Here is a 16,663-nt window from a genome sequence, read left to right as displayed (position 1 = left end):
AAGCGTATCTGGTTTCCAGAATACGCTTAAATTTACGACGGCGTAGATTCAGAGTTACGACGGAGTCTCTACTGATACGCCGGCGTAACTGTCTCTGAATCTAGCTATATGGGTAGACTCTGGTAGTCTCAGTCAGTGATTCTCGACTTCAGTCCTCAAGGCGCCCCAACAGGTCATGTTTTCAGGATTTCCCTCAGATGAAACGGCTGTGGTAATTACTAAAGCCTCGTACACACGCTCGACTTTCTCGGCAAGAACCAGCAAGAAAACTGCTGGCAGAGCTTTCTTGCCGAGTAAACCGAGCGTGTGTACGAGGCTTTTAGGTTTCTCGACAAGAAAACTGGCCAGAATCTCGACGAGAAAAATAAAGAACACATTCTCGTCGTGATTCTCGGCAGTGTTTTCCTGCCAAGAAACCCGAGAGTGTGTATACTAACCTGGTCGCCGTGGAAACCCGTGCATGCTCGAAATGACTTTGATGCATGTGCGGTAGCTTCCTAGGCATAGGTAGGGTGCAGCAAGATGGCGGCAATGGCTTTGAATGTGACGAGCGCATGCTCGTCGTACACGATGACGTCACCACATTCTTGCCTTTCAAGAGAACCGCGGTTCTTTTGAAAGGAGAGTCTGTACACTCAGGCGCAGTGGCGGCTGGTGAATTTTTAGAATGGGGGGGCGCCAGACTCCGCCCCTCCTTGTTGACCACTCCCTCTTTTCATAAGCCACACCCCTTATATAATCCACCCACTCCGCCCCTGTATTCCACTAGCGTCAGGAGTATTTAGCAAGAAAAAAAAATCAATGCAATGAAAAATTAAGAAATGTCTACATTGCTTTAAACAGCTTTACAATACCATGATCTAACAGCATACGGGACAGAATCAAAGACTGCAAATACTGCAGAGTGTATAGTGGTGGGTGGTATGTGTAGGAGAGGGGTGCGGAGTGTATGGCGGTACATGTAGGAGAGGGGTGAGGAGTGTATGGTGGTACATGTAGGAGAGGGGTGCGGAGTGTATGGCGGTACATGTAGGAGAGGGGTGAGGAGTGTATAACGGTACATGTAGGAGAGGGGTGAGGAGTGTATGGTGGTACATGTAGGAGAGGGGTGCGGAGTGTATGGCGGTACATGTAGGAGAGGGGTGAGGAGTGTATAACGGTACATGTAGGAGAGGGGTGAGGAGTGTATGGTGGTACATGTAGGAGAGGGGTGAGGAGTGTATGGCGGTGCATGTAGGATAGGTGCGAGGAGTGTATGGCGGTGCATGTAGGAGAGGGGTGAGGAGTGTATGTCGGTGCATGTAGGATAGGTGCGAGGAGTGTATGGCGGTGCATGTAGGAGAGGGGTGCGGAGTGTATGGCGGTACATGTAGGAGAGGGGTGAGGAGTGTATGGCAGTGCATGTAGGAGAGGCGTGAGGAGTGTATGGCAGTGCATGTAGGAGAGGCGTGAGGAGTGTATGGTGGTGCATGTAGGAGAGGCGTGAGGAGTGTATGGCGGTGCATGTAGGAGAGGGGTGAGGAGTGTATGGCAGTGCATGTAGGAGAGGCGTGAGGAGTGTATGGCAGTGCATGTAGGAGAGGCGTGAGGAGTGTATGGTGGTGCATGTAGGAGAGGCGTGAGGAGTGTATGGCGGTACATGTAGGAGAGGGGTGAGGAGTGTATGGCAGTGCATGTAGGAGAGGCGTGAGGAGTGTATGGCAGTGCATGTAGGAGAGGCGTGAGGAGTGTATGGCGGTACATGTAGGAGAGGAGTGCGGAGTGTATGGCGGTACATGTAGGAGAGGCGTGAGGAGTGTATGGCGGTGCATGTAGGAGAGGGGTGAGGAGTGTATGGTGGTGCATGTAGGATAGGGGTGCAGGGCACATTACATGGGGAGGGGTGCAGGGCACATTACATGGGGAGGGGTGCAGGGCACATTACATGGGGAGGGGTGCAGGGCACATTATATAGGGCACAAGGTAAAAAGGCAGCTGCTGGACAGTGTAGAGTTAATTGTACATCCCATTGGAATTAAGCTGATCAGCTGTGCCTGTGATGGGGGGGAGAGCAGATAATATATACAGGCATACCCCACTTTTAAGTACACAATGGGACCAGAGCATGTATGTAAAACGAAAATGTACTTAAAGTGAAACAATACATTTTTTTCACGTCTAGGGTGTAGTGGGGGGTCAGGGGCTGTAGTGGGGGTGTCAAAAGCTGTATTTGAGGTCTCAGGGGCTGTGGTGGGGGTGTCAGGGGCACACTGGAACAGGGCGGGCTATGCTCTCGGAGCTTCAGCTCCTTCTACTGCGGCTGCAAAATGTCTGTACAGTGCTTGTAAGGCACTTTACATACACTTGCGGGTATGTCCTTACTTGCGAGTGTATGTAAAGTGAGTGTACTTAAAGCGGGGTATGCCTGTATATATTACTAGGCTAAGCAGTTGGAATGCTGGGATTGCAGGGAGATAACTGGTCTGATAAGAGGCAAAGTACAAGAGAAAAAGGCTGCAATCCTAGCTCAGTGGTCTGCAATACTAGCTCAGTGTGACTGAAAAGATAAAAACATCCTGCAGCTTCACAGAGACAGAGGGGAGATATGACAGGGAAAGCCAGTGGAGAACAATCTGGAGGGGGGGGGGAGAGGGGTGAACACAAACGGAGCCATGCTGCAAGAGAGTGACACATGAGAGGAGAAATTAACTCTCAGCTGGAGAGAGAGAGAACCTCCGATCCCCACACTCACCTTCAGCTTCAGGCTCAGGTTCGGCACGGTCAGCTCCAGTGCCCATCCATTAGTGATGGATTAGTTATATGATTCCTGCCTCCATAAGTTTACTAAGGGAGAGGGGGATCGGGAGCAGGCATCTTCACCTGGCTGCAGGCTCACTCTGATGCGTCCCTCTGAGATGCATAGTGCTGACGTCACTTCCTGTTGTCGGCACTATGCACAGTATACACTGGGTGCCGTGCACCCGCCCGGTCACAAGTCCATCGCGCCGGAAGCAAGTGGCGCGATGGGCATAGCCACAAAGGCATATTTTGCCTGCCAATGTAGCGCCTCGTCTGCAATCTTGTGATTGCACAGACGTGGCGCTACTCGTACCGCACTGCACCCGGCGCCCAGCACCCGGGCACAGTGCACATAGGGACCTTTTTTTGCTTTTTTTTTTTTTTAAAGGGACATGTTTAAATAATTTTTTTTTTTTTTTTTTTTTACTGACTTGGGGGGAGGGGGGGCGGCGCCCGGGCGCCCCCTATGGACGGGCCGCCACTGCTCAGGCGGCAAGAGATTCTTGCCAAGAATTTTGTCAGGAAAAACTATGTTTTTTTCCTGACGAGATTCTGGCCCGTGTGTACGTGGCTTCAGGCAGTGAAACTGTGCAAAATAATGGAAAGCCTGAAAACATGACCTGTTGGGGTACATTGAGGGCTGGAGTTGAGAAACACCGGTCACGGGGAAACCACTTCCGCTTCTTGCGGTATATCTTTCTATCATTTCAAAAATGAAATGTTTCCGACGGGAAAACTGCGAGAAGAGCTTTTGGCCGGAAATCCCGGTCGTGTTTATTCTCATCGCAGTTTTTCCGAACCAGCTCTCTTTTTTGCCGCTGTCGTTTTTGGCAGTTTTCCTATGGGAAAAACTGAGATGGAGCATACACACGGCCGGTGTTCTGCCGAATAAGATAAGGACCCCCCCTGTACTGCGCAGTACGAACCTCAAATGAGCCTCCGATAATAGCCAAACATGTAGAGCTCAGAGTCAGCTCTACACGGCGCATGCGCAATGACTATTACACATGCCGAGGGGGCCCTACGTGACTCTAAAACCTTGCACTACTCTTGTGGTGTGATCATGCATTAAACAATTAGCTTGGACACTTCCGTGTTGATCCATGGTGTGCTGGCAAACATTTTCCTTGTGACTTCTGAACCAGTTCCCAGCTGGTTGTTGCTGCAGCACCCAAACCCTTGAGAGCTTTTCCAGGAACGTGTGCGAATGGAATATGGAGTACTATTAGGAGAATTTAGACCCCTAACTTTGACGAGGATTACATGAAGCTTAGACATTTAGGATTAACATGTTGTGGCCATTGAGGGTACCGGAGTGCGAAAAGGGAAACATACCGTATTACTTGAGTATAAGCCGAGTTTTTCAGCACATGTTTTTGTGCTGAAAATGCCCCCCTCGGCTTATACTCGAGTCACCCTTTTGCACCTGATTTCCCGGATTTTGGGGAAACGGTACCGGCCGGCCGTAGGTCCCCTGGACCCCAAACTTGGCACACAATTATTTGGTGGACCTATGGCCGTGGAGCACCGATTTTTCCAAGCCGGGCACCTCTTCTATAGACTCCCATGTTAAATGGTAATTTCTCCGGTGACTTTGGGGACCAAGTATTGGCCGGTCGTAGGTTCCCTGGGCCCGGAACTTGGCACACGTGTAGCCCATTTTCTCCTCTACAAGTGAGCAAGGTTTGTTGTCTAAAGGACCTATGGCTGGGGAGTACCGATTTTTCAAATCCGGGCACCCCTTCCATAAACTCCCATGTTAAACGTCAGCCTAGTCATGGACACAGTGATTCATGGGCATAGTGAGGCATGGGCACAGTGAGGCATGGACACAGTGAGGCATGGACACAGTGAGGCATGGGCACAGTGAGGCATGGGCACAGTGAGGCATGGATATGGACACAGGCCCATATTCTCTGTAAAAATCCGTGGGCTGCGCTTAAGGCACTTACACTCCGCTGTCCCAACTTACAGGAGCAAGTGTTGTATTCCCCAAACACTTGCTCCGTAAGTTGGGATGGCGGAGTGTAAATGCCCCGGCGTAGCCTGGCGGATCTCCAAGGGGGCGGCTTGTATTCAAATTAAGCGCGCCCCCGATTCTAATGAACTGCGCATGCGCCGGGCTTCAAAAAGCCCAGTGCGCATGCTCCAAACGAAAAAACACGACGAAAAAACACGACGCGGACCCGACGCCATCCGTAACATGGCCTACGTGGGACTGGCGGAAATGTAATCCTCATATAGCAGGACTAAATTTCCGCTTACGCAAACGACGTTAGCGACGGTTACGCGACGCAAACTCGTTCGGGAATTGGCGTAGAAGGATCATTTGCATACGCAAATGAGTCCTTCACGTAAATGCCATCTAGCGGCGGCCGGCGTCATTACATTTAAGATCCGCCAGTGTAAGTGACTTACAGATGGCGGATCTTAAGTGTATCTATGCGAAAATGATTCTAAGAATCAGTCGCATAGATACACTGGCCTAAAAAGGGAGTTACGATGGAGTATCCTGAGATACTCCATCGTAACTTCTATGAGAATATGGTCCACAGTGAGGCAAAGTGAGGCACAATGAGGCATGCAGATGGACACCCTAGGCTTATACTCGAGTCAATAAGTTTTCCCAGTTTTTTGTGGTAAAATTAGGTGCCTCGGGCTTATATTCGGGTCGGATTATACTCAAGTATATACGGTATATAGGATTCAGAGCACAGAGAAAACAGTGCATAAGAATTGAAGAATAAGATTAACATTAAAATCCTCAGTAACTGTAGGTTAAGGTGACCAGATTTTTAAAATGAAATCCAGGGCCATGTTTTTTTTTTTACTAGCAGCAATCGGCCGCCCACCTCACAGCCTGTCAGATCTCACTCTCTGGGCCTCAGCTACTACTGAGTGGGGAGCGGAGGAAGATCATTCTGCCAGGCAAGGCAAGGAGATAAGCAGGCAGGCGGCTGGCCGGGACTTGAACCAAGGCAAAAGAACATCCGACCAGCACATGATCATCAGAAAGGGGCACAGATAATGGAAAGAAATAGACCCTCCTAAGCTAGTAGGAGCGGCAGAGCGAGGGGGGGGGTGTAATTAAAAAAAATATATATTATTATTCTGCGCTGACTGTCTTTGAAATTGCCCCACCCCCTGTTCAAATCCAATCCCGAGACAAAACCGGGGACAGACTTGGTCTAGGGACAGTGTCCTTAATCTGGAGACTGTCCACGGAAACCAGGGATGTCTGGTCACCCTACTGTAGGAGCTGATTGAGAATCAATTGGGTGGCAACCAGGCCTGGAGTATCCAGAAAATGTTGCCATGTAGAGTAAAATTTTTGTAGGGTATTCCTATGCTGATATGTTAGCGTCTCCCTTATTAATATTGAATTCCTTGTTCTAGCCGTATTTGTTTGGTGAGGATATGAGGAGACATTCAGAAACTAGGAAATTGTCTGGTCATGTCTGGTCATACGATTTGAGTCGGAGGAGGATACGGGTCCTCATCTATCGCACTCAGAAAGCAGATTACAGGATCTACCAGGACAGTATAGTGACATATACTGTGGGTATAGTATCCGTAACTTATTTCCAATGGCAAAATCATTTCAGGCAGCGCCAGCACATATGAATTAGATCACTCGAATCATGTTTGCACTTTGGACAAATACTCCGGTTTTTAAATAGGGATGGTAGGAGGCAGTTTCTCGATATGTGCTGCAACTGTGGACTGGAGATCCATGATGTTCTCTGGCATGCCACAAAAGCATAGGTTAGACCTGCGTGACCTATTTTCAAGGTCCTCTAATTTGTATTGGACAGCAATATTTTCTAATTCTAATTCTTTGTTATGGTTGTTTACCATGACTGAGGGGTAGTTAATTTTTGTCTCCATGTAAGACGTTCTTTGACTGAGCTGGTGGATCTCTTTTGAGAAGCACCCTCATCTGTTTAGACATTGTCTGTAGAGCCTTATGCACCATTTTATCTCCTTGAGACAACAGGTCCTTGTAGGCTGATATGTCCATTTGAGGTGAAGGAGAGCTTCCATGTCTGTCCTCTTCATCTTCTCTGTGGAGTAGAGATACAGATAGCTATGAATGAGGTCAAATTCAGCAGGCGTCATCTTAGCTGCAGCTTGGACCAGAGCCTTTTTGATAGAGCTGCTCCATAGCTTGCTTCTCACGCCCGGGAGGCAGGAGTGTATTTAGGTATTGTGCTGCCCTAGGCCCTAGGCCTGACTAAACTTGTGCACCCCCTAGGCCTGACTAAACTTGTGCACCCCCTAATTTAAATATAACCCACCCATTTCTGTCAAGGCCATGCCCCTTGCTGTTTAAGACCCGTCCTGAAATTTTTCGAGCAGGGACGCTAGTTCTGAGGGCCTGGGAGGGGGGCAATGAATTCCCTTAATTTGCATAGATTTTTTCTCACTTCCTGTTTGGCTATGGGGCAGGAAGTGAAGAGATATCTCTGTAATGGGACAGGGATGGTAAAAAATAAACTGACAGGGGCTACAACCCTCCCGTACTCTATAACACATTTCTGATAATTTTATGGAGAGAACTAAGAAAATATAACCATGCCAATGGCGCAGCAGAAAACATATAGCACAGTGAAGAAGGTTTGTGGTCCAGGATGAAAAGCAGAGCCCCCCCCCCCCCACAGTTGCGTAATGCCAGCCACCCACATACCAGAAGCAGTGCAGCTGCTTTATGGGGGCGCTAGACTAATTTGCCTCTCAGCCCAGACCTCCCCATAAGACTGGTGCTACACTAATAGTGTAGCACAAGCCGGCGGAGACTTCTTCCGTGCTGCCCCCCTTCAAAGTGCTGCCCTAGGCCTGGGCCTTGTTGGCCTAGGCTAGGATACAGCATTGCTGGGAGGTACCTTATTCGGGTCCTAAATAGCAGCATCAAGTGATAATGAGCCCAATAGACAATATTCTTTTATCTGGCCTGTTTTTAGGATTGGTTCAATGCTTGTAAGGAGCAGAGCTTACTGAAAGCACGTCTGTCAACAGTGGCCTTGAGAATGCGCCTCCCCTAGTATTATTATTTTTTTTTTGTTTAAAGTGGTCTGTAAAGGTTTACAACCACTTTATGCTACAGGTAAGCCTATAATAAGACTTACCTGTAGCTACCTAGGATATCTCCTAAACCTGTACGGTTTAGGAGATATCCTCTGTCCCCTGCATGTGCCGATGTCATTGGCACATGCGCATTGGGGCAAACTGAAGCAATGACACATATGTGCGGTTGCTTCAGTGAGTATGCTGTTATCGGCGGCTCCCACATGCATGCACAGGAGTGACGTCATCGCGGCTCCGGCCAATCACATCGCCAAAGTCGATATACCCGCAAGTAACCCCCGGGAGAGATGTCATCAGCCGGAGACGGGTACGATATCCTCCTATGCATACTAGCTCATTATGCCTTTGTCCTGCAGGGTTCTTTTTTTTCTTCAAGGGTTTACAACCACTTCAACCTTTTTGTGTGGCTATAGATTTGTGTTTGTCTTTAAATGAATTTAAAGCGGGGGTTCACCCTTAGAGGGCACTTTTCCCCCTTAGATTCCTGCTCGTTTTTACTAGGGGAATCGGCTATTTATTTTAAAATATGTGCAGTACTTACCCGTTTACGAGATGCATCCTCTCCGTCGCTTCCGGGTATGGGCTTCGGGAATGGGCGTTCCTTCTTGATTGACAGTCTTCCGAGAGGCTTCCGACGGTCGCATCCATCGCGTCACGATTTTCCGAAAGAAGCCGAACGTCGGTGCGCAGGCGCAGTATAGAGCCGCACCGACGTTCGGCTTCTTTCGGCTACGAGTGACGCGACGGATGCGACCGTCGGAAGCCTCTCGGAAGGTTGTCAATCAAGAAGGAACGCCCGCTCCCGAAGACCCATACCCGGAAGCGACGGAAGAAGATGCAGCTCGAAAACGGGTAAGTACAGCTCATATTTTAATACAAATAGCCGATTCCCCTAGACCGAACGAGCAGGAAGCTAAGGGGATAAAAAAAATTTTTTTACAAATGGGTGAACTCCCGCTTTAAGGGTTGATTTATAAAGAATTATCAATTTGCCCAGTGCAAGTGCATGTACATTCATTCTGTGTTAATGGGAAAAAAAACACAAATGTAAATAGGCTACAACCTGTTCTATTTGAATGTAAATATATGTTACAGGGAGAACTTAAAAAAACCTTAATACAAGTCACAGACTGCATCATATATACAGAGTTCCATTTAACAGTAGATCCTAAGCAAAAACATACATCTCAGCCGCCCCCCTAGTGCTTTCATATAGGCTGCTGTATTACCAACCTCTACAAGACACTCCAGTCCTGGCGGCACCATAGCGGTTGGTTTTGAGATAGTGGAGCCGTTCTCCCATTGTGGCTGGGACTGGATAAGTGCAGGATATCCTGTAACAAACAAAAAATAAAAAATACTATTCAAGTGTAGCCCTGGCAGCGTCCCCATTGCCTAGCCACAGCAGCAGAACGCGTGCACGGACAGCAATCTTTGCTCTGATTGGATCCGACCTGCTGCATAGCAACCATGGATCCCTGCACGTGGTCAGTGTACAGATCTCCGGCTCCTCCCGCCCCTGCTCTGCTGATAGATGACATTGTCGGCAGGGCAGGAGTGCCTGGAGAGGAGACACAGACACGGCCACACAGCGGGAGTTTAGCCGCGACCACGGCCTGTGTTAACCCTCTCCAGGCCGTGGTCGCCGCTTACCTCCCGCTGTGCGGCCCGGTCATCAACAGGTATCGGACCGCGGCCCTGAAGTTCAGCCTGTTGGCCCCAGCCCACCGGGCATTTGCCCGGTGTGCCCTATGGCCAGTCCGGGCCTGAGCATCACAATTATGACAAATCACGGCTTGAACTATCTTGCTTTGCATGTAATGAGTCTCTCTCATATATTACTTTCACCTTTTAATTTGCATTAGAGAAATAAATGAACTTTTGCACGATATTCTAATTTTTAGAGTATCACCTGCATATTGCAGCCCTCCTAGAAAATAACACTGATAGCCAGATTCAGAAAGAGTTAAGCCGGCGTATCAGTAGATACGCCGTCATAACTCTGAATCGGCGCCGTCGTACATTTAAGTGTATTCTCAAATTGAAATACACTTAAATCTAGCTAAGATACGACTGCCTGCGCCATCGTATCTTAGCTGTCTATTTAGGCCTGCCGCTAGGGGCGTGAACGCTGATTTACGGCTAGAATGCATAAATCAGTGAGATACGCCTATTCACGAACGTACGCTTGCCCGTCGCAGTAAAGATACGCCGTTTACGTAAGGCGTTTTCAGGCGTAAAGTTAGTCCAACAAAAAGCTGGCCCAGCCAATGTTAAGTATGGACGTCGGTCCTGCGTCGAATTTTTAAATTTTTAAGTTGTTTGCGTAAGTCGTCAGTGAATGGGGCTGGACGTAATTTACGTTCACGTCAAAACCAATAAGTCTTTGCGGCGTAATTTGGAGCATGCGCACTGGGATATGTCCACGGACGGCGCATGCGCAAACGACGTAAAAATTTAAAAATTTGACGCAAAAACGTCAATCACGTCGTGTCACGATTCATTAGCATAAAACAAGCCCACCTCTTCACAATTTGAATTAGGCGCGCTTACGCTGGCACATTTACGCTACGCCGCCGTAACTTAGGACGCAAGTGCTTTGTCAATACAGCACTTGCCTCTCTAACTTACGGCGGCGTAGCGTATATGCGATACGCCTGCCTAACGTTAGGCACAAGTACGTGAATCTAGCTATAGGTCTTATTTTCGGGTAGGTCTTATTTTTGGGTAGGTCTTATTTTCGGGTAGGTCTTATTTTTGGGGAAGCACGGTACTGTGTTAGGCTGGGTTCAGATTATCCTGCTACAGTAGTCTAATGCATGTAATGAAGTGAACCACACCACTCAATAACACAATAACGTTCATTGTAGGGTTGTCCCGATACTAGTATCGGTATCGGGACCGATTTCGAGTACTTGCGGGAGTACTCCCGCAAATACCCCCGATACCGAAATAGAATACTGCCGCCGCCGTTATGCCGCATCGAGGCCGCCGTTACGCCGCATCCCTCCGAATCCCTCCGCATCCCCGCTACCGCCGACTGGGTAATACAGGCGGGGAACATTACAGCTTTCATTTGAATAGCTGTAATGATTCGTGCCGCGTATAGACACTCCCCCTTGCTCGGGTGAACTGTCCAATCCCGAGCGAGGGGGAGTGTCTATACGCAGCGCGGCGCGAATCATTACAGCTATTCAAATGAAAGCTGTGTAATGTTCCCCACCCGTATTAACCAGTCGGCGGCAGCGGGGATGCGGCGGGATGCAGGTAAGGAGGACATGGCTGCATATGGGGGGAGACATGGCTGCATGGGGGGAGACATGGCTGCATGGGGGGAGACATGGCTGGATATGGGGGGAGACATGGCTGGATATGGGGGGGGAGACATGGCTGGATATGGGGGGGAGACATGACTGGATATGGGGGGACATGGCTGCATGGGGGGGGACATGGCTGCATGGGGGGAGACATGGCTGCATGGGGGAGACATGACTGTATGGGGGGACATGGCTGCATGGGGGGAGACATGGCTGCATGGGGGGAGACATGGCTGCATGGGGGGACATGGCTGCATGGGGGGAGACATGGCTGCATTGGGGGGAAATGGCTGGATGTGGGGGGAGATGGCTGCATGGGGGGAGACATGGCTGCATGGGGGGACATGGCTGGATATGGGGGGGGGAGACATGGCTGGATATGGGGGGGAGACATGGCTGGATATGGGGGGGAGACATGGTTGGATATGGGGGGACATGGCTGCATATGGGGGGGACATGGCTGGATATGGGGGGACATGGCTGCATATGGGGGGGACATAGCTGGATATGGGGGGGACATGGCTGCATATGGGGGGAACATAGCTGGATGTGGGGGAGACATGGCTGGATATGGGGGGACATGGCTGCATATGGGGGGGACATGGCTGGATATGGCGGGGACATGGCTGCATTTGTGGGGGGACATGGCTGCATTTGGGGGAAATGGCTGGATGTGGGGGGAGATGGCTGCATGGGGGGAGACATGGCTGCATGGGGGGACATGGCTGGATATGGGGGGGAGACATGGCTGGATATGGGGGGGAGACATGGCTGGATATGGGGGGAAGACATGGCTGCATATGGGGGGGACATGGCTGGATATGGGGGGACATGGCTGCATATGGGGGGGACATAGCTGGATATGGGGGGGACATGGCTGCATATGGGGGGAACATAGCTGGATATGGCGGGGACATGGCTGCATTTGTGGGGGGACATGGCTGCATTTGTGGGGGGACATGGCTGCATATGGGGGGGGACATGGCTGCATTTGGGGACACATTTAAAAAAAGTATCGGTATTCAGTATCGGCGAGTACTTGAAAAAAAGTATCGGTACTTGTACTCAGTCCTAAAAAAGTGGTATCGGGACAACCCTAGTTCATTGTAAAGCATTGTTCTGCACTAAAAATGTGCTTCTTACCTGCAGACATGTTTTTCTGAAGACAGGAATTCGAATATTTTCACTAAGGAAATAAGAGAAAGATGATTAGATTCACAATAATTATGAATATTCTTCAGCAACTTGTGACTGCCGCTGTGCCGCTGGGTGTAATTCTCAGTATCTGTCCTTACTCTGTATATATGGACTCTGCACTGCACCACTTCTCTTATCCTGTATGTCGGGTGTAAGAGCCAGAACCTCCCAATAGCTGTCGTAAATAGTCATAAAACAGGCTGGAGCCAATACACATTGGTAAGCCTGTCCCAAGGCCCCTTTCACACTTGTGTGACTTGTCCTGCGACTTGGGACTGCTAAGTTGCAGGATAAGTCGTACACCCTGACTTCCAATGAGTACCGTTCATATCTGTACTACTTTGTCCAACTTTGATGCGAGTTAAGGTCCATAGACCTCAAGTTTACACAGGCATTCCCTGAAATCACTGGCGCAAAATGACGGTGAAATCGTGGCAAAATCGCGCGACTTTAACCACTTAACGACCGCCGCATGTACATATACGTCCACAGAATGGCACGAACAGGCAGATGGGCGTACATGTGGCCCGGTACATGCGGCGGTCAGAAAAAATCGTCAGGGAGCGATCCGGGACGACGGCGCGGCTATTCGTTTCTAGCCGCCCCCTCGCGATCGCTCCCTCGGAGCTGAAGAACGGGGAGAGCCGTACGTAAACACGGCTTCCCCGTGCTTCACTGTGGCGGCTGCATCGATTGTGTGATCCCTTTTATAGGGAGACACGATCAATGACATCAGTCCTACAGCCACACCCCCCTACAGTTGTAAACACACACTAGGTGAAACATAACTCCTTCAGCGCCCCCTGTGGTTAACTCCCAAACTGCAATTGTCATTTTCACAATAAACAATGCAATTTAAATGCATTTTTTGCTGTGAAAATGACAATGGTCCCAAAAATGTGTCAAAATTGTCCGAAGAGTCTGCCATAATGTCGCAGTCACGAAAAAAAATCGCTGATCGCCGCCATTAGTAGTAAGTAATTAATAAAAATGCAATAAAACTATCCCCTATTTTGTAAACGCTATAAATTTTGCGCAAACCAACCGATAAACCACCAAAAAGAAAGCTCTATTTGTGGGAAAAAAAGGACGTCAATTTTGTTTGGGAGCCACGTCGCACGACAGCGCAATTGTCTGTTAAAGTGACGCAGTGCCGAATCGCAAAACCTGGCCTGGGCCTTTAGCTACATTTAGGTCCGGGGCTTAAGTGGTTAAAGTCACGGTAGTGTGAAAGGGGCCTTACTTGACCCAAAACTCTTGGTTTATCTCCACCTCTCTACCATCTGAATGTCGCAGCTGAAATTAAGACTCATCAGACCAGGCATCGTTTTTCCAATCTTCTGATATCCAATTTTTGGAAGCCTGTGCAAATTGTAGCCTAAACTTTCTGTTCTTAGCTGACAGGAGTGGCACCTGGTGTGGTCTTCTGCCGCTGTAGCCCATCTGCTTCAAGGTTGGGTGTGTTGTGCATTCAGAAATGGCTTTCGGCATACATTTAGGTAGATTCACAAAGAGTTAGGCCGGCTTATCTACAGATAAGCCGACCTAACTCTGAATCTAAGCCGACCTATGTTTAAGTGTATTCTCTAACAGAGATACACTTAAACATACTTAAGATGGGCTGGCTTGCGCCATTCTATCTTAGGCTGCAATGTTTCTTTTGGCCGCTAGATGGCGCTGCCATTGCGGCCGGCCTAGATTATGTAAATGAGGGGATACGCCGATTCCCGACGATTTACGAGCGTACGCCTGGCCTACACCGTCGAGTTACGTAGTTTCCGTACGCGATAGGCCGCCTAAAGTTATTCCACCTATGAGGTGGAATAACAATGTTAAGTATGGCCGCCGTTCCCGCCGCGAGGTTCGAATTTTTTACGTCGTTTGCGCAAGTCGTCCGCGAATCGGGATTTACGTTGTTTACGTACGCGTCGAAATCAATAGGCCCGTACGGCGTACTTAGCCGCAATGCGCACTGGGAAATGTAGTCGCCCGGGGCATGGGCAGTGTAAAAAACGTCAAAAAACGTGAGGTCAAGCATCATTTCAATAATACACGCCCCCCTCCCAGTCATTTGAATTAGGCGCGCTTACGCCCGCTCGTTTTAGGTTACGCCGCCGAAAATTTGAAGGTAAGTGGTTGGAGAATCACTTCTAACCTAAATAATTTAAGGCGGTGTAGCCTATAAAGAGTAGGCTAGGTCGTCCTAATCTTAGGCCAATCTCTCTGAATCTACCTAATTGGTTGTATTGAGTGGTTATTTGAGCTAGGCCGCGTACACACGGTCGGTCAAAACCGATGGAAACGGACTGAAGGACCTTTTCATCGGACCAAACCGATCGTGTGTGGGCCCCATCGGTCAGTTATCCTTCGGTCAAAAAATGTAGAACTTGCTTTAAAATTGAACTGATGGACGCCTAACCGATAGGTCAAAACCGATCGTTAGTATGCAAAAGCATCAGTTAAAAATCCGCGCATGCTCAGAATAAAGTCAACGCATGCTTGGAAGCATTGAACTTCGTTTTTTTCAGCACGTCGTTGTGTTTTACGTCACCGCGTTCTGACGCGATCGGTTATTTAACCTATGGTGCGTAGGCACATCAGTCAGCTTCATCGATTAATCTGATCGTGTGTACAGGGCTTTACTGTTGCCTTTCTATCATCTCCAACCAGTCTGCCTATTCTCCTCTGACCTCAACAAGGCATTTTTCTCCACACAACTGCCACACACTGGATATTTTCTCTTTTTCTGACCATTCTCTGTAAACCCGAGAGATGGTCGTGTGTGAAAATCCCAGTAGATCAGCAGTTTTTGAAATACTCAGACCAGTCCATCTGGCACCAACAACCATTATTATTATACAGGATTTATATAGCGCCAACAGTTTGCGCAGCGCTTTATAATGTAGGGAGACACAACACCAACAGTACAATTCAAAACAAGAGGGTTAGAGGAGCGCTGCTCCTGCGAAATTACAATCTAAGAGGGAGGGGCTGGTGAAACAAAAAGTAGGGACTGTGAGGGATGAACTGATGAGGGGAGTAGAAGATTCAGTTGTTAGCTGGAGGCAGGATAGGCCACCTTGAAGAGATGAGTTTTCAGGGATCGTCTAAAAGGTGGACAGAGTAGGAGATTGCTGGACAGAATGGGGTAGTGAGTTCCAGAGGATGGGAGAGGCTCCGGAGAAGTCCTGGAAATGAGCATGGGAGGAGGAGACAAGGGAGCTAGAGAGCAGAAAGTCTTGGGAGGAGCGGAGAAGACGGTTTGGGTGATACCCCCCAAACATTATGGGGCAGATCCACAAAGGTATTACGCCGGCGTATCTCTTGATACGCCGCGTAATTTCAAATTTTGCGCGTCGTATCTTTGTTTTGTATCCTCAAAACAAGATACGACGGCATCTCGGCTAGATCCGACAGGCGTACGTCTTAGTACGCCGTCGGATCTAAGCTGCAATTTTTCGGCGGCCGCTAGGTGGCGTTTCCGTCGAATTCCGCGTCGAGTATGCAAATTAGCTTGTTACGGTGATCCACAAACGTACGTCCGGCCGGCACATTGTTTTTACGTCGTTTGCGTTCGGCTTTTTTCGGCGTATAGTTAAAGCTGCTATTATGAGGCGTACTCAATGTAACGTATATCCGTTGTTCCCGCGTCCAATTTTGAATTTTTTACGTCGTTTGCGTAAGTCATTCGCGAATAGGAATTTGCATAGAATGACGTCACCGTCGTAAGCATTGGCTGGTTCCAGTTTAATTTCGAGCATGCGCACTGGGATACCCCCACGGACGGCGCATGCGCAGTTAAAAAAAAACGTTGTTTACGTCGGGTCACGACTTATTTACCTAAAACACGCCCACATTCCATCCATTTGAATTCCGCACCCTTACCCAAGAGATACACTACGCCGCCGTAACTTACGGCGCGGATTCTTTGTGGATTAAAAAAAAAAAAGATAAGTTACGGCGGCGTAGCGTATCTTAGATACGCTGCGCCCGGCAGTGTCATCTTAAGAGCATTATAGGCCCCCGGGCAATACAGTGCGCACTGGGGCCCGGTCTACACAATCACGCACGAGAATTTACTGACAAAAATCATAAAAATTTACTGGCAGAACCACATCTTTTACTGCCAGTGCAAAAAAAAGTACCTAAAATTACAGTTTTCAGTGCCGAACAATGCAAATGTCAGTATTTAAACTATAAAATGTCTTCGTTGACATGAAGGTCAGGTTACTATAACCCAGCCAGCACAGAGTTTCCTCTTACATCAGAGTCTGCAGGATTCCCCC

General features: G+C 48.9%; 1 protein-coding gene across 2 annotated transcripts in view; it reads right to left on the bottom strand.

Moving 5' to 3' along the window:
* LOC120933623 (phospholipid scramblase 3-like) overlaps positions 1–16,663 on the bottom strand; it is a 70,419-nt gene that overhangs the window by 41,730 nt on the left and 12,026 nt on the right. The window contains exons 2-3 of one of the 2 annotated variants that reach the window (XM_040346929.1): positions 12,324–12,366; positions 9,097–9,197 (exon numbers count right to left, since the gene is read on the bottom strand). In XM_040346929.1, coding sequence (XP_040202863.1) covers positions 9,097–9,197; positions 12,324–12,333 — 111 coding nt within the window. In that variant the 5' untranslated portion in view covers positions 12,334–12,366. Of the gene's footprint in view, positions 1–9,096; positions 9,198–12,323; positions 12,564–16,663 lie in introns of those variants that run through there. The other variant, XM_040346930.1, reaches the window with a different exon arrangement.

The sequence above is a fragment of the Rana temporaria genome, chromosome 3 (genome assembly GCF_905171775.1).
Source record: "Rana temporaria chromosome 3, aRanTem1.1, whole genome shotgun sequence".
Classification (NCBI taxonomy): domain Eukaryota; kingdom Metazoa; phylum Chordata; class Amphibia; order Anura; family Ranidae; genus Rana; species Rana temporaria.
This window is presented reverse-complemented; position numbering and strand designations above follow the sequence as displayed.